This window comes from Lithobates pipiens, unplaced genomic scaffold (assembly GCF_037356315.1).
Source record: "Lithobates pipiens isolate NorthernLeopardFrog02 unplaced genomic scaffold, aLitPip1_a1.2 Scaffold_19, whole genome shotgun sequence".
NCBI lineage: Eukaryota > Metazoa > Chordata > Amphibia > Anura > Ranidae > Lithobates > Lithobates pipiens.
In genome coordinates this window covers 435,913,863-435,938,664 of record NW_027507764.1, presented here as the reverse complement: position 1 = coordinate 435,938,664, position 24,802 = coordinate 435,913,863, and the positions used below count along the sequence as shown (strand labels likewise).

Genomic DNA, 24,802 nt, shown 5'->3' with positions numbered 1-24,802 from the left:
TGTTTTGGGGTATTTTAATATGATAGTCACAAATTATCTATTTGACCCAATGTTACATTTTATAGTTGGTTTAATATAACTATTATTTTTTTCTGAATATCTGCAATATTTGTATGTACTAAAACATTTGCCATTACTTTAGAAATATAAAAAGGTAAAATTGCTATATAGTAAAGCCTATTTTTTCAGTGTGCTTCAGTGACCTCATAACAGTTGTTAGTGACCGCCGGCCCCCAATAGCCTTTGGCCTTTATAATAATAATAATTATAATATAACTTAACAATGTAAGACAGAATAATGACTTAGACGCTATTGCAATACCAGCACAATTCCACTAGATGGACATTTTTTTGTACAGTCCTCTTCCCATAATACGATATTTCTGCTTTAATTTAATTTAGCACATTTATCATTTTGCTTAATCTGAGCGGTGGGGAAAGAATTGGTGCAAGACAGGCATTTCAATGATGATCAGAGGCAGGCTGCAGAATGAAATAAAGACACAGCATGCTATTTAATGTCAGAATCAGAGATATTGCACTAAGGGTCAGCAATGTAAGCTCCAGCAATTTCATTGAAGGCTTTCTGGTGGTGCAACCATAGATTTTCAACCCTGATTATTCATTCTTTGCTCCTGCTCACAACAACTGCAAATAAACACATTGAGCAATCCCCTGGAATTGTTTCTTTGAAGAAATACATTGTCTTGTTAGTGGATTATCTCTGCAGAAGTGTGCATTGAATTGATCTAAGTTTTCCTTTGAACACTGTCACAGAGAGAACATTTTGTTGTCATAATTTAAGAAGGAAAAAGGCAAATTACTTTTAAAACTTAAAATAGGAACAGACATGGGTTTATTTGTATATCATGAAATCCAGGCAAGCTCTTTTGCTACTTCTGCAGCTCTAAAGCTGTCTATACACTAGTAGAATTTTGTTCCAAATTTTTGATTTTAGGAGTATTTTAATCGTTCGTGAGGTCAAATCAACCTGCATAAATCTCAGAACTTAAAGAACAAAAGTACAGATTCTTTAGCAGGTTAAGCAGAACCATTATATTTAATATATTTTTTTAGCTGTTTGCCTGAAGATCCGCTTACATTTTTAAGTGAATCCGCTTAAAATTCTAAGTGAATCTGTCATAAGAGAAAAACTCTGGACTCACTGCTGGTCACATCCTGGAAATGCTATTTCCTTGGCTATTATGTGCACACTCTAATTCTGCGTACACACGATCGGAATTCCGGCCAGAAAAAGACAGATGAGAGCTTTTCATCGGAAAATGCGACCGTATGTATGCTCCATCAGAATATAGCTGTCCGAATTTCATCCAAGCATGTTCTCAATTTTCTCTACGGAAAAACTTTCTATGGGAAATTCTGATCATGTGTATGCAATTCCAACACGCCAAAAATCATGCATGCTCAGATTTAACTACGAGACAGAAGCTATTGGCTACTGGCTATTGAACTTCCTTTTTCTAGTCTCGTCATACGTGTTGTGCGTCACCGCGTTCTAAACGATCGGAATTTGGTGTGACCGTGTGTAGGCCAGACAGCTTGAGTGGAATTCCGTTGGAATTCTGTCGGGAAAACCATCAGAGCTTCTTCCGACGAGAATTGTGATCGTGTGTACGTGGCATAAGAGGTCTGACTTTAATACTTTCCTGGAACAAGAATGCAGTTCAGAAAAATTGGAATAAAGTTATAACTCCTGGAGCAAGAGGGTCATCATGACAGGCAGATCAGAACTTTCAAAATACTGCCTTTATGTTTCTCTGAAGACAGATTTCCTTCAGTACTTTGATCTTTCTATAAATCTAAGTTTACCAAACCAAGCTCTGCTATGGGGAAAATTTGTTTTGGCAAAACTTTTATAAAGAAAACAGATTCAGCAATACTACAAACTGTCTTCAGAAAAAAACGTGCTAGGTGCAATGATAAACAATGCAATTTTCTCTACAATTTCAATAGCAAAAAGTTAGATATTGTAATGTGATATATATATATATATATATATATATATATATATATATATATATATATAGGGTTATTATTATTTTTAATAATGTGTGAAAAGAGGAATCACCGCTACACGAAAAGGAAACTGTTGCATCTAAATAGAAATTCACAGGGGAGAAACCTATATGGGAGCTGGTAATGATCCAGGGACCCTACCAGACAGCACAGTCAGATTCACAAGACCTTGTCCAGAGCTAGCCAAACTTTTTTTTTTGGACCGTGACGTAGCAGAAGTAGACTGAGGGGCCAGTGCAAAAAATTGGTCTGACTATAATGTGCTAAATATTAGGCATGGCTTAAAAAGGTATGCCCCAGCTTATGTAGGAAATTCCCAGTGTCAGTTGCAGGTAAAAAGCCTTGATGTCAAGGAAAGGGAAAAACACCCCAGAACCTAGGGGACAAGAAAAAACATTCCGGCATCTGTGGGACAAGAAAACTGTTCCAGCATTAGTGGGACAGAAAAAATACCCCAGTGTCAGTGTGGCACAAAAACTGTCCCATTGTCAGTGGGACATGAAAAGTGCCCAGCGATGTAAAATAGAAGGGCAGTAAACCATTTCTGCGGTTCCCGCCAGCCCAGAACCTGGACAGGTGAAACTAGCAGTCAAGGGGTTCCATCTGGTTATTCATTGCCTGACTCCAAACCTATTCCAATGCCAAACTTCTTTCCTTAACCAGTCATACCATTATATAAACTTAGTCAGTTTATATAATGGTAGAGCTGCATCTACCAGAGAACGCCATTGCTGCACCGATGGGGGGGTCAGGTACTTCCAGTTCATAAGTATCGCCTTTCTGGCGTAAAAGGCTGTGTAAAACACAAATAGTTTTTTTGTCTGTGTGGTTTCAAGTGTATCCACTATGCCCAAGAGCAGAGGTATAAGGTTGCACTGGACCTGTAATTGTCAATCGAGTTAATGTCTTTAAGCACCCCTTTCCAAAAGGACTGGATGTGCCAGCAGGTCACATGTATGAATGAGCCCACTTCCATATTGCCCTTGGGACACAGCAGGTTACTGGTGGGGTAGATCTTAGCTATACGTTCTGGGGTGGAATATGCTCAGTGTATGAACTTGAGTTGGATAAACCTGTCCCTCGCCGAGACCATGGGGGGAAGGCATTGCTGAATCCCCTCCTCCCAATCATCACCAGCGAGGGTTGGTACATCTGCCTGCCACCTAGACAACAACTGGGTCACCTTAGAGGTGTCCAACCCAGCTAAGTCAGAGTACAGAGCCGACAGTGGTTTAATATCCTCCTCCAGGCTCAACATATGCTTGAGCCTATTAGTCACTAAAGTGATATGGGTAGGGAACTGGGCTCTGTAAGCATGGCAGAGTTGCAAGTACCGAAAGAGCATGGGGTTAGGCACTCCGTGATCTCTCTTCAGAGCATTGAACGTACACACACCAGATATTGAGGTGATGTCGGCCAACGTTTTAATTCCATAGAGGGCCCATATCATGGGGTCCAGGATGGATTGAAAGTGTGGCAGTTACCCCACAGAGGGGTGTGCGGGGACCAGCTATTAGGTTTCTCGATTTTGGCCCATACCGTTTCCTAAAAGCGTGGTGCGCATCGATGGGGTGACGTGTGGGTTAGATCTAGGACCACGGTGTATCAGGTTTCTAAGTTCCAGATAAGATCCAAGTAGCGCCGCCTCCAGTGTGGCCGCAGGGTTGGCCGGTTCTCTCACCAGCCACCACCGCACCGTCACCAGCACCACCGATAAGCTTAATCTTTGCTATAGAGGTATGTGCTTTCATAAAATGTTTTCAACATGTGATCCTGGGTTGCAGGAATCCAAAAAAGACTCATAGCAGTCACATGGTTTGCTACAGTGCATCCAGAAAGTATTCACAGCACTTCACTTTTTCCACATTTTGTTATGTTACTGCCTTATTCCATAATGGATTAAAGTCATTATTTTCCTCAAAATTCTACAAACAATATCCCATATTGACAAGGTTAAAGAAGTTTGTTTGAAATCTTTGCAAATCTATTGAAAATAAAGAACAAAAAATAAATAAAAAATCACATGTATATAAGTATTCACAGCCTTTGTCATGACACTCAAAATTGAGCTCAGATGCATCTGGTTTCCACTGATCATTCTTGAGATGTCTCTACAACTTGATTGAAGTCCACCTGTGGTAAAAATCAGTTGATTAAACAGGATTTAGAAAGGCGCACACCTGTCTATATATGCTTCCACATTTAACAGTGCATGTTAGAGCACAAACCAAGCCATGAGGACCATGTAATTGTCTGTAGACGTTCGAGACCAGATTATATTGAGGAACAGATATGGGGAAGGGTACAGAAAAATGTCTGCAGAATTGAAGGTCCAAATGAGTACAGTGGCCTCCATCATCTGTAAATGGAAGAAGTTTTGGAACCACCAGGACTCTCCCTAGAATGGGCCGCCCAGCCAGATTGAGCATTCGGGGAGAAAGGCCTTAGTTAGGGAGGTGACCAAGAACCCGATGGTCACTCTGACAGAGCTCCAGCAGTCCTCTGTGGAGAGAGGAGAATCTTCCAGAAGAACAACCATCTCTGCAGCACTCCACTAATCAGGCCTGCATGGTAGAGTGGCCAAACAGAAGCCACTGCTCAGTAAAAGGCACATGACAGCCTGCCTGGAGTTAGACAAACAGCACCTGAAGGACTCTCAGACCATGAGAAACAAAAGTCTCTGGTCAGATGAAACAAAGATTGAACTCTTTGGCCTGAATGGTAAGTGTCATGCCTGGAGGAAACCAGACACCTCTCATCACCTAGCCAATACCATCACTACAGTAAGCATGGTGGTGGCAGCATAATGGTGTGGGGATGTTTTTCTGCGGCAAGAACTGGGAGACTAGTCAGGATCGAGGGAAAGATGAATGCAGCAATGTACAGAGACATCCTTGATGAAAAGCTGCTCCAGAGTTTTCTAGACCTCAGAGTGGGATGAAGGTTCATCTGCCAACAGGAAAATAACCCTAAGCACTAGAGCTGCACGATTAATCGTATATAGAATTGTGATCTCGATTCACCCCCCCCCCCCCCCCACGTGCGATCTCCAGCATGGATTACCGTGATTTTTTGGGTGTCTCCGGGATGTAGCCCGGATCGGAGGAGAAGCCGTCGGACATTCGTTGGACACCCTGGCCGAGAAACACTGTAGTGACTGTGCAGTGTGCGCACCAGCATTGCTCCAATTGATTTTTCCAACACAAATGTCAACTTATAATATATTATGACTGCTTGCTTGGACTTGATATCTAGAAAGCCCATGACATAGGAGGGGGTAATCTCAGTCCTCCCTATGTCACCATGCTGCACCACTCACAGATCTACATTTTTAAATGGTTAACTAAAAAAATTAAAATCTGTATCAAAGTTAAACTCAACAAGAAAAAAACAACTATATAGAATAAATATATTTTTATTTTTTTCCTGTTGAGTCGGTTATTGGGTGGTGCATGGTGACATAGGGAGGACTGAGAGATTCTATACATATATATATATATATATATATATATATATATATATATATATATATATATATAGATACATATATAAAGATAGATCTCTCTCTCTCTCTCTCTCTCTCTCTCTCTCTCTCTCTCTCCATATATATTTATATATGAGAATCTTTAAAATAAAAATGTTTTTGGGAATCGTGATCTTTATTCTGAGCAAAAGAATCGTGATTCTCATTTTTCCCAGAATCATGCAGCTCTACTAAGCACACAGCCAAGATAACAAAGGAGTGGCTATGGGACATCTCTGTTAATGTTCTTGAGTGGCCCAGACTTGAACCCGATTGAACATCTCTGGAGAGATCTGAAAATGGCTGTGCACCGACGCTCCCCATGCAACCTGATGGACCTTGAGAGGTCCTGCAAAGAAGAATGGGAGAACATGCCCAAAAAATAGGTGTGCCAAGCTTGTAGCATCATACCAAAAAAAGACTTGAGGCTGCAATTGGTACCAAAGGTGTTTTAACAAAGTATTGAGCAAAGGCTGTAAATACTTATGTACATGTGATTTTTTTTTGTTTTTTATTTTTTTTTTATAAATTTTCAAGGATTTCAAACAAACTTCTTCCATGTTGTCATTACAGGGTATTGTTTGTAGAATTTTAAGGAAAATTCAGAATTTTATCCAATTTGGAATAGTGAAGCACTGTGAATACTTTCCGGATGCACTGTATATCCGTATTGCCTTTGACACAGGAATAGATGTATGCATACAGCATTCTAGAGCTGCACGATTAATTGTTAAAGAATCACAATCTTGATTCAACCCCCCTTGCAATCTTAACACAACATTTCCTCAATTCAGTGCAGAGAGTTCTCTGCTCACTGCTGACAGCTGTCAAAAAAAAAGAAAAAACAGACAGCATGCCAAGTTTATCATTGTAACATTTTGCTCTTTTAGATCAAAGGGATGAACATCTGTCTGTAGATGAGGGCACTTTAACTACTTAAAGAATAAACCTTTTTCTGATACTTGTTGCTTACAAGTTAAAATCAGTATTTTTTGCTAGAAAATGATTTAGAACCCCCAAACATTATATATATAATTTTTTTTTCTTAGCAGAGACCGTAGAGAATAAAATGGCGGTTGTTCCAATATTTTATGTCACACTGTATTTGCACAGTGGTCTTTCAAACATAATATTTTTGGAAAAAAATACACTTTAATGAATATAAAAAAAAACTAAACAGTAAAGTTAGCCCAATTTGTTTGTATAATATGAAAGATGGTGTTACGCTGTGAGAATCGTGATCTTTATTCTAAGTAAACAAATCGTTATTCTCATTTTAGCCAGACTCGTGCAGCTCTACAGCATATTTCTTATTAAATTTGCCTTGCAACAAGTTCTCTGTATCTTGTTGGGCTACCAATCAGGTAAGTTTGAAGCAATGAAATGTTCTGGGTTGTTATAGATCACCTTACCCTACTCATCAATGCTGTATCAAAGAGATATCTCTATAGCAACATTAGCTGCTAACAACATGTTACTATGGCACTACAAGACTTCTCTGAAAGCCTGGATAGGACGGACATTGCTAAAAGTTTATTTATAGTAGTCCATCTCCCAGTTTAACTCAATTTACCTTTCTTCTTTTCGATATATTTTTTGAAAAAGTATTAAGATGAAGTGGCAGGATTCCGATATTCAAGGATTGGCAAAGTGTATTAGTACTTACTATATTAGATTTTCAACTGCTTGAGTACTTGGTGAGATAGAAATAGTAGATTTGTAGGACTGGTCACTTTTGGTCCCCAGACATGGGCACTGGTACCTTTTTAGCATATCTCTACTTCCAGCACCAGATAAAGTAAGTGTCTTAAAGGGGTTAATTTAATTTCAGAGGTAAGGGTTAGGGTCACGGATTAGTGGTATAAGGGTTAGGACTTTGGGAGTATTTAAAGGGAAGAGATATTTTTAGTGTTAGGGTTAGGCTAGGAGTTCAGGGTTACAATTAAGGTTAGAGTTAAGTGTTAGTGTTAAAGTTTCCATTACCATCAAGAGTTTGTTTGAGGATAATGGCTGTTTTAAGGTTAGGGTTAACTTGGATTGTAAATAATTACCAGCTTTCTTTTTGTACATATGTGATGCCACTTATGGATGATTCTCACTTGTATACTTGAGTTCAGCTTGAAAAAATGCACTATTGAACAGCATGCATTGTACTTATAGAATGTTAAAGGAAAGGTAGGGATGGTAAAATTGGTGTTGCTATAGGCAGGGTTTAGTCTTAGCCCACGATTCTGCTGTTATTGCTGGTAAGTGTATCATAAAAAAAAAAAAAAACATTAATATACATTATCTACAGTGTATACAGTATTATAACTCAGTTTGCATTGTTTGGTTGTATGTATTAAAAATGTAAATCTCTGCACATTTCCCTGTCTAAATACACTGCTATTAACTGACAATGCATTGGCATCTGCACAGTTATTTGCATTCCTTTTAACTGTGAGTCACTGGACAACTGCAAGAGTATGAAAATTGCAGATCAAAGCCTGGTTCACAATGCGGAAAACTTTGTTCAATCATTAATAAAAGAAAAGCTAGCAACAAACAAAATAATAATCATACAAAAATTATTTGTACATTCGATGAATGTCCTTTAAAAGTACTTAACAATTTTGTTTGCTTTTAACATTTGATTTTTGGGTGAATATAATTTCCCAAACCAACACTACATACATTGTTAAAAATGAATTTGTTCCAGGAAAACATTCCATCCTGCTCCTTTGAATTTTCACGGTGGTCAGAAACGAACATTGATTTGACCCCACAACAATTAGAAATTCGAACAAACATTCTTAAAATGAAAATTTACAAGCGAAATTCTACTAGTGTATAGCCAGCTTTACTTATTGGTCAAAGATTATTGATTACATTAAGTATACCTCTTTGTTAAATCCCCTATATAAGACAAGTGTTAGACACAATATACAGGAGGGTGTACCCCCAGGCGTTATCTTTATAAACTGACCAAAGTTGAGCCTTAAAGTGGTTGTTAACCTACTTTGTAAAATTGACAGTATCCTTTGTTTATTAATGTAATCTGCCCCAGTGTCTGGGCCTTGTAAAAAAAATACCGCTATATACCTGATTTCAGAGCGCTGCTCAGCGCCCACTTGTCTCCGCACCTCTCTCCTTTCTCAGCCTGACAGCTGCAGCGGGCAGGGTCGAGATTCCCCCCACTGACGTCAGCCAGGAGGAGAGGAGGAGAGAGCTAGCCGGTTTCAGAGCTGCATTTTTTTTTATGAACCACCGACACAGGGCCAGATTACATTAATAAACAGAGAGCATACTGTAAAAAAATTAACAGTAATTTCAGAAGCAGGAGGGGGTGGGCACGGACATGGAGCTGAAAGGCAGGGAGGGGAGACACAGGGGATGACGGAGGTTTACTTTCTCTTTAACCTTTTACAAGGATAGGACTAGAAAGGAATAAGGCTAGGTCCACATATGAGCTGCATGCAGCTCACAGCAGGGGTCTGGTGCGTCTTGGTTCACCGTTTCAGGTTTTGGGCTGAATTGGGGCTTAAAATGGACCAAAAGACGCATGTTTTTGTGCAAATTGCACTGGACCCGCTGCGGAAATATGTAAACCTCCTCCATAGAAAGCCAGTCAAAATTTCCTGCTGTTGCGAATTGGATTCGCAATGATGTGAACCCAGCCTAAATGTAAAAGGGTATATTTGCAAATTTGCTTGAGTTGTTTGGTTTAGTACAGCAGCGGAAAAGTTTTCAAAGTAGTTTTATGTTTTCATTTAATATACAGTATGTAATCTTATTCTTATCCTATGTTATAGTAGCAACATGTTCTCACTTTTACACAGCTAATTGAGAATGGTTAACAGATCTTCATAAAGAAGAACTCCAGGAACAGGGTTTTATTGTTTCTGTGCTATGATCATTGCTCCCTGGATTGTTTGAGTTAATTTAAAAGGAAAATTGTAATATGAATTTTGCTGCAGTGCATGATTAAATATTTTGAAAGCAATCTAAAAGAGGGAAAATGTAATTGCTAGCTTTACAAGAAGCAAATATGGCTCTATTTAAAAATTGTCTTGGAAGCTGTGTCCTGGAAATTAAATATATTCAGCCCCTACTACAAATTCACATCCTAGACTCAGATAGAACAAATTCCTTTGCTGTATAGTAATAGAACCAGGCTTACTGGGGTTGATTTGCTAAAATTGGAGAGTGCAAAATCTGGTACAACTGTGCATGGTAGCCTATCAGCTTCTAACTTTGACTAGTTCAAAAAAACTTGGAAGCTGATTGGTTTCTATGAGGAGATGCACCAGATTTTGCACTCCAGGTTTAGTAAATGTCCGCATTCCTATGAGTGCAAAAGTGAAGATGATACAAATATTTAACCATACAACATACAACTTCATGTTTTATCAATGTAAGGGGGATCTCATTGTTGATTGGTGTGGCTTGTAGCAGATTACACATTACACCTAAATAAAACTGTGAGAGTAATATAAGGTTATATATATGGCATACATTTTAAAATGACTATGACAGGCTCTAATAACAGGCCACCAACAACTTCATATCCTAACCATAGGTGTTTTTATTTTTTAACCTGTGCTTAATACAGTGTATAAAATAATGAAATCACATAGTAAGATAAAGTCAAATGATTTCTATGGTGCTCAACCCACTGCTTTCTTACAATACATTTATTATCCTGGCTTTACTGGGTTTTTGTTTGAACCACCTTGCTGCCTTTTTCTTGCTTTTGAAGACAGTTTACATGTTCATGAATGCAGTTTGTTAAAAATCACGTAAAGGAGTAAACACAATGCACATAGGCACGAGACATGAAACAAAACTATACAATACGTATAATATGTGTTTACCAACTTCAAGTTGAAAGAAAAAAAAACGCTATTTCATACACATGTAAACCTAAATCACAAAATTTCATTTAATTTTTAACACATTAATGTAAATAATTTTACACATTTCAATGCTTCAGTGCCTCAGCTTTCCTTAACCACTTCAGCCCTGGAAGATTTTACCCCCTTCCCGACCAGAACACTATTTACAATTTGGCACTGCGTCGGATTAACTGACAATTGCGCGGTCATGCAATGCTGTACACAAACAAAATTTGTGTCCTTTTTTCCCCACAAATAGAGCTTTCTTTTGGTGGTATTTGATCACCTCTGCATTTTTTTTTGCGCTATAAACAAAAAAAGAGCAACAATTTTGAAAAACATATCTTTTACTTTTTGCTATAATAAATATCCCCAAAAAATGTTTTTAAAAAACAAATTTCTTCATCAGTTTAGGCCAATATATTTTCTTCTACATATTTTTGGTAAAAAAAATCACAATAAACAAATATTGATTGGTCTGCACAAAGGTTAGAGCGTCTACAAACTATGGGAAAGATTTATGGCATTTTTCATAGTGATCAAGGGGTTAACTGTGTTAACTAGTTAGTGTTTCTAACTGTATGGGGATAGGACTGACTGGTGGAGGAGACATATCACTGTTCCTACTTAGTAGGAACAAATTATATGTCTCCTCTCCTCTGACAGAACAGGGATTTGTGTGTTTATGGCTCCTGTGCCCATGATCGGGGGTAGCCGGCGGCGATTGCACCCTCCGGCTATGCGGAATGTGTCCCCCATATGCAGTGGGCGCGCGCCCTCTGGCAGCTCTTAAAGGGGACAACATACCCATATGGGGTTTCGCCCAGTAGAGCCATTTTGCCTGCGTATATCAATCAGTGCTCAGGCATGTTCCTCTTTTGTGATCATCAGCAAATCCATCCTGAGAAATAACATACGGTTACTGTTGTAGTACATGCATGTAGACAGAAAGGGTCTAAGAAAGGTTGCAGGCAATCAGTCGCATTGAGATGCAAAAAAAGATAATGAAAACAGTATTTCTAAAAGGCTGCAATACCAAAATAGCAGCTGTTTGACACATGGGGGGGGGGGGGGGGGGTTACTAAAACTGGTCCACATAGAATATGGTGCAGCTGTGCACAGTAACCAATCAGCTCCTAACTTCAGCGTCTTCATTTAAGCATTGACAGTAAAACCTAGAAGCTGATTGGTTAATGTGCACAGCTGCACCAGTTTTAGTAAATCCCCCCCATAATGTCATCTTTAGATCTACTTTAAAGCTGAACTCCAGAAAAAATAAATCTTCCCTTACAGTAGGGTTGCCCCTGCACTGCAAGGGTTAAACATTCATTTACATCTATGGGACCAAGTAAAGCACTTATTTGATCCTCTGCTCCTCCAGGCTCCTCTGTGCTGCAAGACCGGTCCCCTTCAGCCTCTTTTGCCCTATGTTCTGGTAGTTGGAATGCGCCCGACATCCTCAAGACTGATGCAGAAATAAGCCTTTAACCCATGCAGCGCAGTGACACATTTAAGTGTTAGGCTTTAAAAATACTTAAGTTATAAACAATGTGTTGTTTATAAATATTTTATTTAGATACCATTTGTGCATTTAGTATAGGGTCCATAAACAACTCACAATAAAAAGGTCAAGAGAGTACTTAACTTAATAATGCCCTGGGCAATGAGAAATGCACAGAGGAAATTACCTAATAACACCATTGGGAGAAAATGGTTTAATTGATTCAGTCCAGATATATTCGAAAGCACAGATGTTTATGTTAACCTAGTTTTATACAACCTTCCAGGAACAGACCGATATGACAGCATACATCATGAGCATATTTGGGGGAATTCAATAAAGCCCTAACAACACTTTTCTGGAGGTATGGCCCTTTAAAATGGCCTGTGCCAGATTCCAAAATCTCTGCTATCTCTTTTAGTAGCTTTACTGACACAGGCAGCAGGTAGTTCTTAATAGCACCACTTTTACAAAGTGTAGCTTTTATTGCACCAAATTCAAAAATAATTACCTCCATAAGTGATGAAAAGTGACCATTTCTAACTTAAGGTACAGAGACAGACCTGTCTCTGTTAGCCATTTAGTGGGCAGCATGTATGTTGCCTCTGCCTCCTTGTCTCCGCCACCTGTTACTGGATGTTAAGGAGGCTGTTCACTTCACAGCCAAGAGCCTCCTAAACAGCCTCCTAGCTACCAGTGACATTGATAGTGGGTAGAGCCTGATGAGTACGCTAAGACACCAGTCCATCATCAGGTCCACTCTCTCCGTGATTGAAAGCAGGCAGTGGGCAGATTCTATAGCCAATAGCAGACTGTGTATTGGTTGTAAATCTGCCCACTGCCTACTGTGAATAACAAGGGGAGCAGACCCAATGGAAAACTATTGTCTGTGAATCCCCATCAGAATCTGGACACCCAGCATCAAAAATCCTCAACGTGACAGCTGCTGCAGCAGGGAGAGAGCTCAGCTGCACTGAGGGTGGAGTGTCAATACGGAGATTCGGGCATCATTGCACTTCTGCAAGTGGCAAATGCTCCAAATTCATGTACCTGTTTCTAACAGGTACAGTAATCTGTCATCTGCATTGACATCTGTCCCATGGTGGCATGATGGTATTCTAAAGATCTCTTTATGAATTTCCTTAAAGTGGTTGTAAACTCTGTTACACCACTTGTACCTACAGGAAAGTCTATAATAAGGCTTACCTGTGGGTACTGTACATATTTCCTAAACTTACACCATTTAGGAGATATTCACTATATGCGCAGCTCCCGACATCATTGGCGCATGCTCACTGAAGAAAGGGCCCGCTGATGCCGTTTCTTCAGGGCCCATACCGTGACCGGCGGCTCCCACGCACATGCGCGGGAGTGATGTCATTGTGGCTCCAGCCAATTACAGCTCCAGAGCCCACAAACCCAGAAGTAACTCCGGTGAAAGATGTCGGCTGTGGGAGCGGAGCGAGGGCGGCACTGCAGGGCATCTTTCTAAGGTAAGTATTTCATAATGAGCTAGTATGCAATGCATACTAGCTCGTTATGCTTTTGTCCTGCAGGCTTTTTCGGAGGTTTACAACCTCTTTAATAAACTTGAGAATGGGGAAACACTGGAACTGGTCCTAGCTTACAGTAAGGTGGACTGGGCTGATTAATCAAACCTGGAGCAAACAAAATTGAAGAAACGCTGGTACAGTTGCAAGTAGTGACCCCACAGATTTCACACTTTACTTAAAAGAAGGGATAAGCTTAGGCCTCATGCACACTGGACACTTTCCAGCTGCATCTAAGGGCATTCAGCGGTTTTTCTTCCTGCCTCTAAAATCCCCTGAATGTTAGCCTGAGGTGTTGATTTATTAAAGCCAAGCACTAACCACACCTAGCGTTAACAGATTTAGACATGTTTACAAGCGTCAATCATGTTTTCTGACCAAACTCTGCTGCTCCTGGATGGACTGGCAGAGGGTTTTTTCCTGCCTCTAAACCCTCCTGTCACTAAACACTGCTAAAAGACTATGGGTTGATTTACTAAAGGCAAATAGACTGTGCACTTCACAAAGTGTAGTTACACTCTGCAAGAGCACTTGCTCCAGAGTTTAGTAAATGAGCAGAAGCTTTGCTGACTTCCATCATCCAATCATATGTAAACAAAAATGCATTTTTTGTTAATCTCCTTGAATTTGATTGGGTATTCTCTGCAAAGTTAGACTTCCCTTAATTTACTAATTAAGGTAAAACGGTAAAACGCCGCTATATTTGCGACGGATTTGCGGCGCATTTCGGCCGCTAGCGGGGCACTTTTACCCCCCGCTAGCGGCCGCGAAAGGGTTAAAACCGCCGGCAATACGCCGCAATAGCGGCGTTTTGCCGGCGGCATTACAGCGCTGCCCCATTGATTTCAATGGGCAGCAGCGGTGGAGGAGCGGTAAACACACCGCTCCTTCACCGCTCCAAAGAAGCTGCTGGCAGGACTTTTTTCTGACGTCCTGCCAGCGCACCGCTGTAGTGTGAAAGCCCTCGGGGCTTTCACACTACACACAATGGTGCAGCTTCTTTAGGGCGTTTTGCAGGCGCTATTTCTAACGATATAGCGCCTGCAAAACGCCCTGGTGTGAAAGGGGTCTTAGGGTTGATCTACTAAAAGCAAATAGGCTGTGCACTTTGAAAAGTGCAGTTGCGCCAGAGCTTAGTAAATTAAGGGAAGCCTAACTTTGCAGAGAATACCCAATCACATGCAAGGAGATAAAAAAAAATGCATTTTTGCTTACACATGATTAAATATAAAAAATAAAGTTGCGCTAATCAGTATATGTGAAAATCACAGTGTGAATGAATGAATGACAACAAGAAAAAATCAAACAGTCAAATTGTCCTTTTTGATTGATGTGCAATAAACCCAAAACTTAGTGATTCAAATGTCCTTGATAAAAAAACACTCCAGGTAGAAACAGTATGCAAGTGAACCCCAGCAGCAATGATCAGCAGGAACCAAATCCTTTCAATGATAGTATCAACTGGACAGGCAGCCACAGTCCTCTGCGGGGACACTGGGACTGCCTGTCCAGTTGACTCCGCTCATACGGGAGTCCAACCAATCCGGTAAGGACCCTCAGATACTATCATTGAGCGTTAATTCATTTCAATGAGAAAAACCAATTATTTATTGTGGCCAATGAAATTTAATTAATGCCCAAGCGCTTGATGCCTGTAAATGCACCCAAGCGCTTGTAAAAGTGTTAGACACTGTTACAAGCGTCAGATGTTTCTTCTGCAAAAATGCTGCTGACTTCTAGAAGAGTAAAAAAAAAATATCCAGTGTGCATAAGGCCCTAAAGGGGTTGTAAAGTTAGAAGTTTTTTTTATCTTAATGCATTTTATACATTAACATAAAAAACCTTCTGTGTCTCAGCACTGATTGGCTGAGACACAATCAATCAAAGTCAGTCAGCCAATCAGAAGAGAAAGGGGCAGGGTCTGAAAGGACACACGGAGCTGTAACTTGGCTCGGCTGCCCCAAATAGCAAGCGGCTTGCTGTGGGGGCACTCGAGAGGAGGGAGGGGCCAGGAGCACAAACGAGGGACCCCAGAAGAGGAGGATCCAGGCTGCTCTGTGCAAATCCACTGCAACAGAGCAGGTAAGTATAACATGTTTATTATTATTTTATTTTTTTTATTATAGAAAAAATTCAAGACTTTACAATCACTTTAAGCTCAAAAGCCGAAAACTTTTTTCTCTTTTCTGTTACACAGGGTCAGGTTTAAAGCCTGCATATGAGTCCTACTTCTGTTTGTGTCGTCACAAGGGACATTTCTGTCTAGGGGACGAGTGTTACAAAGATCAGCAAGAAATCTCCTATATGGGAAAATAGACAGAATTTAAAATCCGAATTAATACATTTATTTCAAAGGGGACACAGACGCATTCCCAGAAGTTTCCATTCTATCCAAAGCTCAAAGACATTTTGTCTGGAGTTGGTTTCCAGTAATATGACTGTTCAGACTGCATAATCAGTATTTACAGGAAGTGTCATAGCAGTTTAATGGAGGGGATGATAGGACAGTACACTCGGTGTATGGTGTCAATGTTGTCTCACACCTAGTAAAGGCTTTAATGCCAACCATACATATAATAAGTGATACACTTATTTACATGCATGTTCTTGATCCACTTGAGACTTTATAATAAGTGGTTTGCAGGAATGTCATCAGGAGATCCTAGAATAATTGAACTCATTATTTCAGAGCCACAGCAAGGAGACTATTTTTGCCTTTCTTAGATGTCAAAGGGGAGTCGCACCATAGGGATATCTTTGCATTTGCTCTTGCCGTGTTCTATATATATATATATATATATATATATATATATATATATTCATACGATGATTGTTAGTCCAGTTTTCTTGAGCCATGTACTGTCCTATGGTCCTATGTATGTTATGTATATACAAGTGTTACAGTCAGTTCTGCTGTATAAACACGTCTCCCCTTCTTATTCTTTTTCTATCTCAAATTTAGGATGGAGTGGGTATTGAAGAGAAGTTATCCCTGAGGAGAGTGGCTGTTGTGGAAGATTTCTTCGATATCATCTATTCCATGCATGTAGAGACAGGGCCTAATGGAGAACAGATTAGGAAGCATGCTGGGCAGAAGAGGACCTACAAAGCTGTAAGTCACGAGTCCTTTTATCACTGCATATGTTTGTTAACTCAACTCATTCATTTTTTTCTTTGGTTAAGCAATCACTCTGTATATGTGTTTTGAACACAAGTTGAGTGTTTATTGCATTTGTATGCATTAAGTGACATTTGACAAGCTTACTTGTGACTATTATTTCTTTCTCAGCATGACCCATTAATTTAATCAAATGTGAATATTAATGGGAAAGCTTCACAGCTAGTTGTTCTGCCGCTGTATTTATTTATTTTTTGAATGTTATATGTACATATTGATCTCTATATGTACCGTATATACTGTACATATATCATTGGATTAGAATTGATTTACCACATAAGTAGATTCTTGACAAAAATCTCAATAGTGCAAAATACAAAGTATTCTCAAGAAAGCAGAACCTCTGCATGCTGAATTTGGGAGGATCTAGTATTGAAATTCAGATAATTTATTTCTTTAGAATACTTGTCTGTGAGTGGTTGAGCTCTTGATTCCCAAGGGACTAAATGTGGTTAATAAAAATTATAAAGAAAAAGAGAGCGGATGCCTGCTGCAACCAAATTTTAGAGGCTATTCGCTTTCTGATGTTCAATAAACTACTTTTTTTTTTTTTTTTTATTGTAGACCAGAGGTAAAAGCATTCAGTGAGCTACTAGTATTATGCAAGAAACACCTAAACTGCATAAAACCAAAAGTCTTCTGCATTTACCTTTGAAAGTACCTCTTCTTACCTTTAAAAATATTTTTTTTTTGTAATTCGCTGCGTCCACAACACAAATTATATTACAGGTTCAGTAGAAGGTCAGTAGGAGATTTCCTAGAGTCTGTTTGCAAATCTGCATTTCATTCTTCCTCTTTCTGTCTCCCTCTCTCTTTTTCACTCCCTATGTCTCTCTCTTCTCTCCTTCTCCTTCTCTCTCTCTTTCCCTCTCTCCCCCATCCTCTTCTGTCCCTCTCCCTCTTCTCTTTCTGCCCCCCCCTTCCCTCTCTCTCTCTCTCCCTCCCTCTGTACCCATCCCTGGGATCGCTCTCTCTCTCCCACGCTCCCACACACTCTCTCCCTGCTCTCTTTTTCTCCCTCCCCTTTTCTCTCCGTCTTTTTCTTTCTCTTCTCCCTCTCTCCCCCTCTCTCTCTACCTCTATTTCTCATCCCCCTTCCTCTCTCCCTCTCTTTTCCTGCCCCTCTCTCTCTTGCCTCCACTCAACCCCCCCCTTCACTCTCTCCCCCCTTCCCCTGTCTCTCTCTCTCCCCTACCCCTCTTCCCCTCTCTCTCTCTCCCCTCCCCCTCCCTTTCTCTCTCTCTCTCACTCTCCTTTTGTTCTCTCTCACCCTCTCACTCTCCTTTTGTTCTCTCTCTCTCTCTCACCCCCTCTCTCTCCCTCCCTTCTCCCTCTTTCTTTCACCCATGTGAAAGTATGTTCCAGGGTCAAGGGATGGGCTAGTGCACTACAGCAAAGTTTGAATTAAAAAGAAAGTAGTGAGAAACCAAACTGCGCTTCATGTATGCATCTCAAGGTTTAATTTTCAAGCGTTAAATGGAGTGTAATTGTAAATCAATTCACAAAACTTCTTAAAGCGGTGTTCCACCCAAAAGTGGAACTTCCGCTTTAAGCACTCCTCGCTCCCTGACATGCTACAAATGGCATGTCATTTTTTGGGGGGGGGGGTGTCCCTTCTTCTTAGTGGGACTACCTCCTTCCTCTTCTTGGCAGCCTAGGTGACTCCTCCTCTCGCCCTAGGTGGCCCCTCCTTGCCAGTGATCTTCTGGGACATGTCACAGGTCCCAGAAGCCTGCCTGGCCAATAGCAGAGTGCAGCGTGACTTGCGCATGCGCAGTGTGTGCCCGGCCATGAAGCCATAGACTGTCACGGCCAGGGGCCCGCAGTTGCTATGATGGCGCCGCGGACAGAAGGGGGAGAGGAGCGAGGCTTCGGGCACCCACATCACTGGACCATGGGACAGGTAAGTGTCTGTTTTTTAAAAGTCAGCAGCTATACTTTTTGTAGTTGCTGACTTTTAATAAACTAAAAAAATGGGTGGAACTCCGCTTTAAACAAATTGCATAAACATAAAGCACACTCTACTATGCCATTGATGCAGATGAAATCTACACAGAAGGACCACATATCTCAGCCTTCTGTTGTGGTGATGAAGGTCAGGAAGTTCTCATTATGCTATTTTGTTGTTAAGTGATACTAAACACACACTGTTTAATTTACATTACCCATTCTTTTTATGAAGAAAAATGGCCTAGTTTTTATTTTAATAAAAAAAAAATTCTGTACCCTTTTCATAACCATACTGTCACATGACCCAGGTCTTTCTCAGCCCATCACCAGGAGGAGTTTCTAGTCCACTGTTGCTGGTCTAATGTTCAAAAAAATAAACAGCGTACAGAATGCAGAGAAAAAATATATAATTAATATCAAATAAATGAGTGGTCCCCAAACTGCTGTCCGGGTGTCGGGTGCAGCCCTTTGTTTGCCTCTATACTGTCCTTGGGGCACTTTTCCTCCCACTGATGCAAGACACTATTCCTCCCACTGACACCAACAATGGGGCATAATTCCTGTTACTGACATCAACAATGGGACACTGTTCTTCCCACTGATATCAACAACAGGGCACTGTTCCTCCCACTGACACCAATGAAGGGGCACTATTCCTCCCACTGACACCAATGATGGGGCACTATTACTTGCACCGACACCAATGATGGGACACTATTCCTGCCACTGACACAAACGACGGGGCACTATTCCTCCCACTGACGCCAATAATGATATTGATAGGACGGTGGTACATCACATCAGATGTTTGTCTGCTTGTCTGCTGTCCATCTTCTTCCACAAATTCCAGGATTTCCTACATGCTGTACAGCTTCCCCTCTGCTGTTTATTTAAAATTTTTAGGGACTACATATCCCATGGTACTTTGCTGCCTGCAAGCAGTGATTCCTGTACTGACTCTGAATTCTGAAACTCCTCCTTCTTAGCACATCTGTAGTTCAGAAGGCAGGCTCTGTAAATTCTGTGACACAGCAGTGCTTTTCACAGGGCATAGGGCATACGTAGGCAAAAGGCATAGTGAATACATGTCACAGAATTCAGGGAAGTAAATGTGTGGGGATCGACAAACTAAGGCCGGCCATACGCGGCTCGAACTGGTAATTGGCAAGTTGAATGTACTAAGTTGATCAATCAATCAACTAGGGTACAACCAATTATTGATTGCAGCTGCTATAGCCACTAGCAATAATCACTGTCTTCTCCTAGCGGGGATGGCCCCCTCCCTGTCTGTGTTGATGGGGGAATTGTGCAAATTTCTGCATGAAAGAAATTCGCACCATGTATAGCTATACATTTATATTTTTACATTTATAGCTGTATTGTTCAAATTAAAAGGAGGAGGCTAGGAATAATAAAAATACAACGTGGAATATATATATATATATATATATATATATATATATATACATACACACACACACACACACACACACACACACACACACACACACACACACACACAGTTTGTGTTTACATTTTTTGCATAGATATGCTTTATTTAATACAATATTTTGATACTATGTTTAGCAGATTCATTCAGTACAGTTTTGTATGCTTTCCCCCCATCAGACAAGCATGGAGGAGAGTGATTTTTTTCTGGACTGATATTTGTAAAAAAAAAGTAATTGTTGGCCTCAGTTTTAAAACTTGCTGCATCACGTATTATACTTGACATCCCCAATACAATAGTTTTCACTTCCTTCATATCAGTAAATCATGGTACAAGTACATGAACAGATGTCATCATGTTGATAGGACATCAAGTGCTTCAATCATGGTAGATTAGCTAAATCATCGTACCCAGGGTTGTGGAGCAACACCTATTGAAATACTACAGGTGCTGTTTCACAATAGCAGCCTAACTCCTGCAAGCCTGCTGTCTGCCAGGAATATACCCTTGCTTCTGTGAGAATCCCCGATGGAAATAATTAAAGGCTTGGACATCTGCCAATAACAACAACCAACAATGTGAAATTCTACCTGAACAGCGGGAGTGCCTGTGATACGAGCCTGCAGCCTATTCTTATGTAATAAGGGCTGGTGCGAGAAAGCCTGTTCCAATAATTAGTACTTAACAGTGGATCTGGAAGAGATACTCCCACATCTGGGGACTCACAGAAGACAGAGTTCATAGACTAGACAGAACTTACAGTCCCTGAAGATTCAGCCTTAAATTTGGCAGAAAGTATAGATTTTGCACTGGTTGTTATATTTTTTTTTACTGATAAAGTGATGTTTGATATTCCTATGGGAATGCATGTTTTGCCCTAAATCGGTTTACCTTCTAAAGTGCAATGCTATATATCGAAATTACATACCCAGTGCTCAGTTTTTCTTCAGATCCATGAGAAAAATGTCAGTTGTCACACAGAGCTCTGGTCATTTGTGCCTGAGAAATACCAAGACGTCTTTAAATTGATGTACAAGGATTTTGTTCAGCCAAACAAGTCATTACAGATGCTTGGTCTGCAGAGTGTGTTTGCTTAGCATCACTTTAAAATGTTTGTAGGGCTTTTAGAATATTTTTATGATGAGACTTTTTCTGCCCTTATGAATAAGTCTTCTTGGGCAGATCCTATCCATGGCTGGGGCAGCTTCAAGCATGAGGGCAACTTGTTGTGCTACATCCAGCATGTGTCAAACTGAGCCCTTACTCTGTTCTTTATCACAGTGTTTCTCACTTTTTTTCAGTCAAGTCACCCTTTAAATTCTGCACTCTATTCAACAATGTAAAAAACTAAACTGATAGTTTTTTTACATTGTTTTGCAATGCTACTTTTACTAAATGCAGCATCATCTACACCAGGGGTGCTCAACCTTTTAAAGAGAGAGGGCCACTAACATGATTTGGTAACCGCTCAAGGGCCACAATGAAATGGTTCATAATTTATAATTTTTATTTTGGATAGCATAATGAACACTTTCCTCCTGCAGCTCCTGCAGGTGTTTGGGAGAGGAGGAGAAGCTGTCTTTCAGCGGTTGCAGGAGGAAAATGGAGAGGACTGATTCCTGTATTTGCCCACGCAGCCCCTCCTGTCTAGGTGTAAAACATGTGACAGGGAGGCCGCATAGGCCCCCTGGAACATGTGGTGGGGTCACCATTGCAACCCCTCACACTACACTGATGGTTGGGAGGGTGTGGTAAAAACACGGCTCAACAATGTGGTTTTATCTCTCCCCGATCCAACAGTGTAAACGAGCCCTTACTGTCCCGAGCCCCTTATAAAGCTGCTCTTACACTGATGTGTTGTGGTTTACAAATGCCTGTGAGTTGGCTGTGCTTTGCCATAGACTCCTATTATATCTTCCGGGTGTGGTGCACTTTCAGAGAGCACAGCAAGCCCGCAAGATAAAATAGAAGTGTGCCCGGTTTGGGGTCGAGGGCCACATGAAAGGGCTCCAAGGGCTATGTGTGGCCCTCAGGCCGCAGGTTGAGCACCCCTGATCTACACATAGGCCACTGTACATTAGAGGTGATTTATTTTTACAAGCAATATACCTTTGTACACTGGTAATGACTAGTATTTGAGCGTTTCTTTCCTCCCTCGTTTCTCTCCCTCTTTCAGCAAACGTAACCCCAATGCTGACAGAGAGGGCAGGGTTGGGGCAAACAGGGAAGTCTTCAGGCAGGCAGCAGGTCTGCATGGTGCCCAAGATTGTAATTTTGCACAGAGATGTGTCGGGCAGGGGGTGCTTTTCTAGGTGTGGAGAAACCATGGAAAAAAAAAAGAGATTTTTTTTTCTTTTCTCCTTCTCTCTTCTTTTTATTTCCTTTCTTTCTGTAGTTTTTTTTTTCTGTTGGAGGGGTCCCTTTGTCAAATAATGGATTTTTATAAGTATATAATTTTAGGTTAAGGCATTAACTGCCAGTGAATCTACATATTGCAAGGGTGTGAATTGTAGCACTATATGTAGAGACGGTATAACGTTTTTTATTTTTATTTTTTTTAAATCGAAAAAAAAATAGTGGTCTGTCTCAACTTTGTAGCTACCACTTTTGCTGGACAGCTTGGTCTGTTAAAGGAAGTTAAAAATAGCAGATCTACTGACTGGATCAACAGCTCAAAATAAAGACAAAAACGGCATAAAATAATGCAGCTACCATATTTACCCACTTAAGGACCGCCCCACGCAGATATACTGCGGCAGGGAGGCCCTCCTGCACAAAATCATATACGGCACATGATTTTGCGCAGTGGGTCTGGGGCACACACGTGCCGCCAGTGACCCGTTTCCAATGTGATTGGACACAGGAGAGGCAGAATGGTGGTCTGCCTATGTAAACAAGGCAGACAGCCATTATTTGAGGGGGGAAGATGGAGATCTTTTGTTTCTGCTAAACAAAAACATGGATCTCTGTGTTCCATCAGTCACAGCATTCCCCCACAGTTTGAAAGCACTCTCTAGGAGCACATTTAATTCCTAGATTGCCTCTGATGTTAACCCCTTCCCTGCCAGTGTCATTAGTACAGTTACAGTGCATATTATTTAGCAGCGATTACTGTATTAGTGGCACTGGTCCCCAAAAAGTGTCAAAAGTGTCAATTAGGGGTCCGATTTGTCCACTACAATGTCAATATAAAAATCACTGAACGCCGCCCTTACTAGTAAAATTTTTTTTTAACAGTTATAAAAACATCCCCTAGTTTGTAGACGCTATAATAACTTTTGCACAAATTAATCGATCAATATACACTTATTGCGATTTTTTACCAAAAATATGTAGCAGAATACATATTGCCTAAATTCATGAAGAAATTTGATTTTTTTTAAAGGTATTGGATATGTTTTATAGCTTAAAAAAATATTGTTTTTTTTAAATAAAATTGACGGCTTTTTTTGTTTATAGAGCAAAAAAAAAACCTCTAAAAAGCTCTATTTGTGGGGGAAAAAAACCCCATCAATTTTATTTGTGTACAGCATTGCGCGAAGTGTGCTATTGTCCGTTAAAGTAATGCAGTGCCGTATCGCAAAAAAATGGGCTGGTCATGAAGGGAGTAAACCTTCCGGGGCTAACGTGGATAAGAATTGGCAAGCTGAAAAATAATATTTGTTTATTTTTGTGTTTAATACTGATTTGAATTGGATGTAAACCTGCTTCTTTAAAGTTGAGCTGCAGTGTTTTCTTATCTCTCTTCAAAGCACTATGTCCCGTAGCTGTCTCCTGCTCCGTTCTTCTGTTATCAGCCTGCTAACTCCTGACAAGTTCTCCATCAAGTGAGATAAAAGCAGCCTGAGTTTTGTGTTGGGGAGGATGCTATAAATAGATTAGCAGAGTGCTGAACTATTCAACAGACAGTTCTGAAAGTCTCTACCTATGAGGAGAGGGGGTGTGTGCCTTTCCTCCAATCAGCTGTCTTGGCTGTATGCCCAGGCCTCACTGCAGTGCTAACCAGGAGGAGAAAATCTCCTAACATAATCTGAACTTTCTAAAGCAGCCATCACTAAATGGCAGCCAGCTGTATGAGCACAGCCTGCGCAATGCTCCTGCCCAGACCAGAAGGCCGCCAGTGTAGTAGCAGTCATTGTTTTGCTGGGACCGCGGGTTGCCCAAAAGGCAGTGACATTGCGTGTGTGCGCCCCGCTTCCTGCTCCTGACCTCGGCTCTCGCTCCCACTCCCGGCTGGCCATGACGTCATGTGCGCCGAATGTGCTGACTCCTACCCTGAAGTTATGTGGGGCAGAATTTGTTAAGGGGCACACTGATTTAGTTGTGTCCATCAGAGTGCCCCTTAACATAACATGTGCCCATCAGCGTGCCTCCTTAACATAACATGTACTCATTAGCATGCCTCCACTAACATATGACGGGCGGCACAGTGGTGTAGTGGTTATCACTCTCGCCTAGCAGTAAAAAGGGTCGCTGGTTTGAATCCCAACCATGACACTACCTGCTTGGTGTTTGCATGTTCTCCCTGTGTGGGTTTCCTCCAGGTACTCCGGTTTCCTCCCACACTCCAAAAGACATGCAGGTAGGGTAATTGGCTTCTGTCCAAAATTGGCCCTAGTATATGAATGGAGACCTTGGATTTTGGGCTCCTTGAGGGTAGGGACCGATGTGAGTGTGCAATGTACAGGGATAGGGACAATTGTAGACACTCACTCAGGTTGAACTGGATGGACTGGTGT

General features: G+C 40.8%; 1 protein-coding gene across 2 annotated transcripts in view; it reads left to right on the top strand.

The window, feature by feature from the left end:
- NOL4 (nucleolar protein 4) overlaps nucleotides 1–24,802 on the top strand; it is a 389,605-nt gene that overhangs the window by 188,447 nt on the left and 176,356 nt on the right. For both annotated transcript variants that reach the window (XM_077492631.1, XM_077492630.1), the window contains exon 2: nucleotides 16,448–16,597. In XM_077492631.1, coding sequence (XP_077348757.1) covers nucleotides 16,448–16,597 — 150 coding nt within the window. The remainder of the gene's footprint in view (nucleotides 1–16,447; nucleotides 16,598–24,802) is intronic.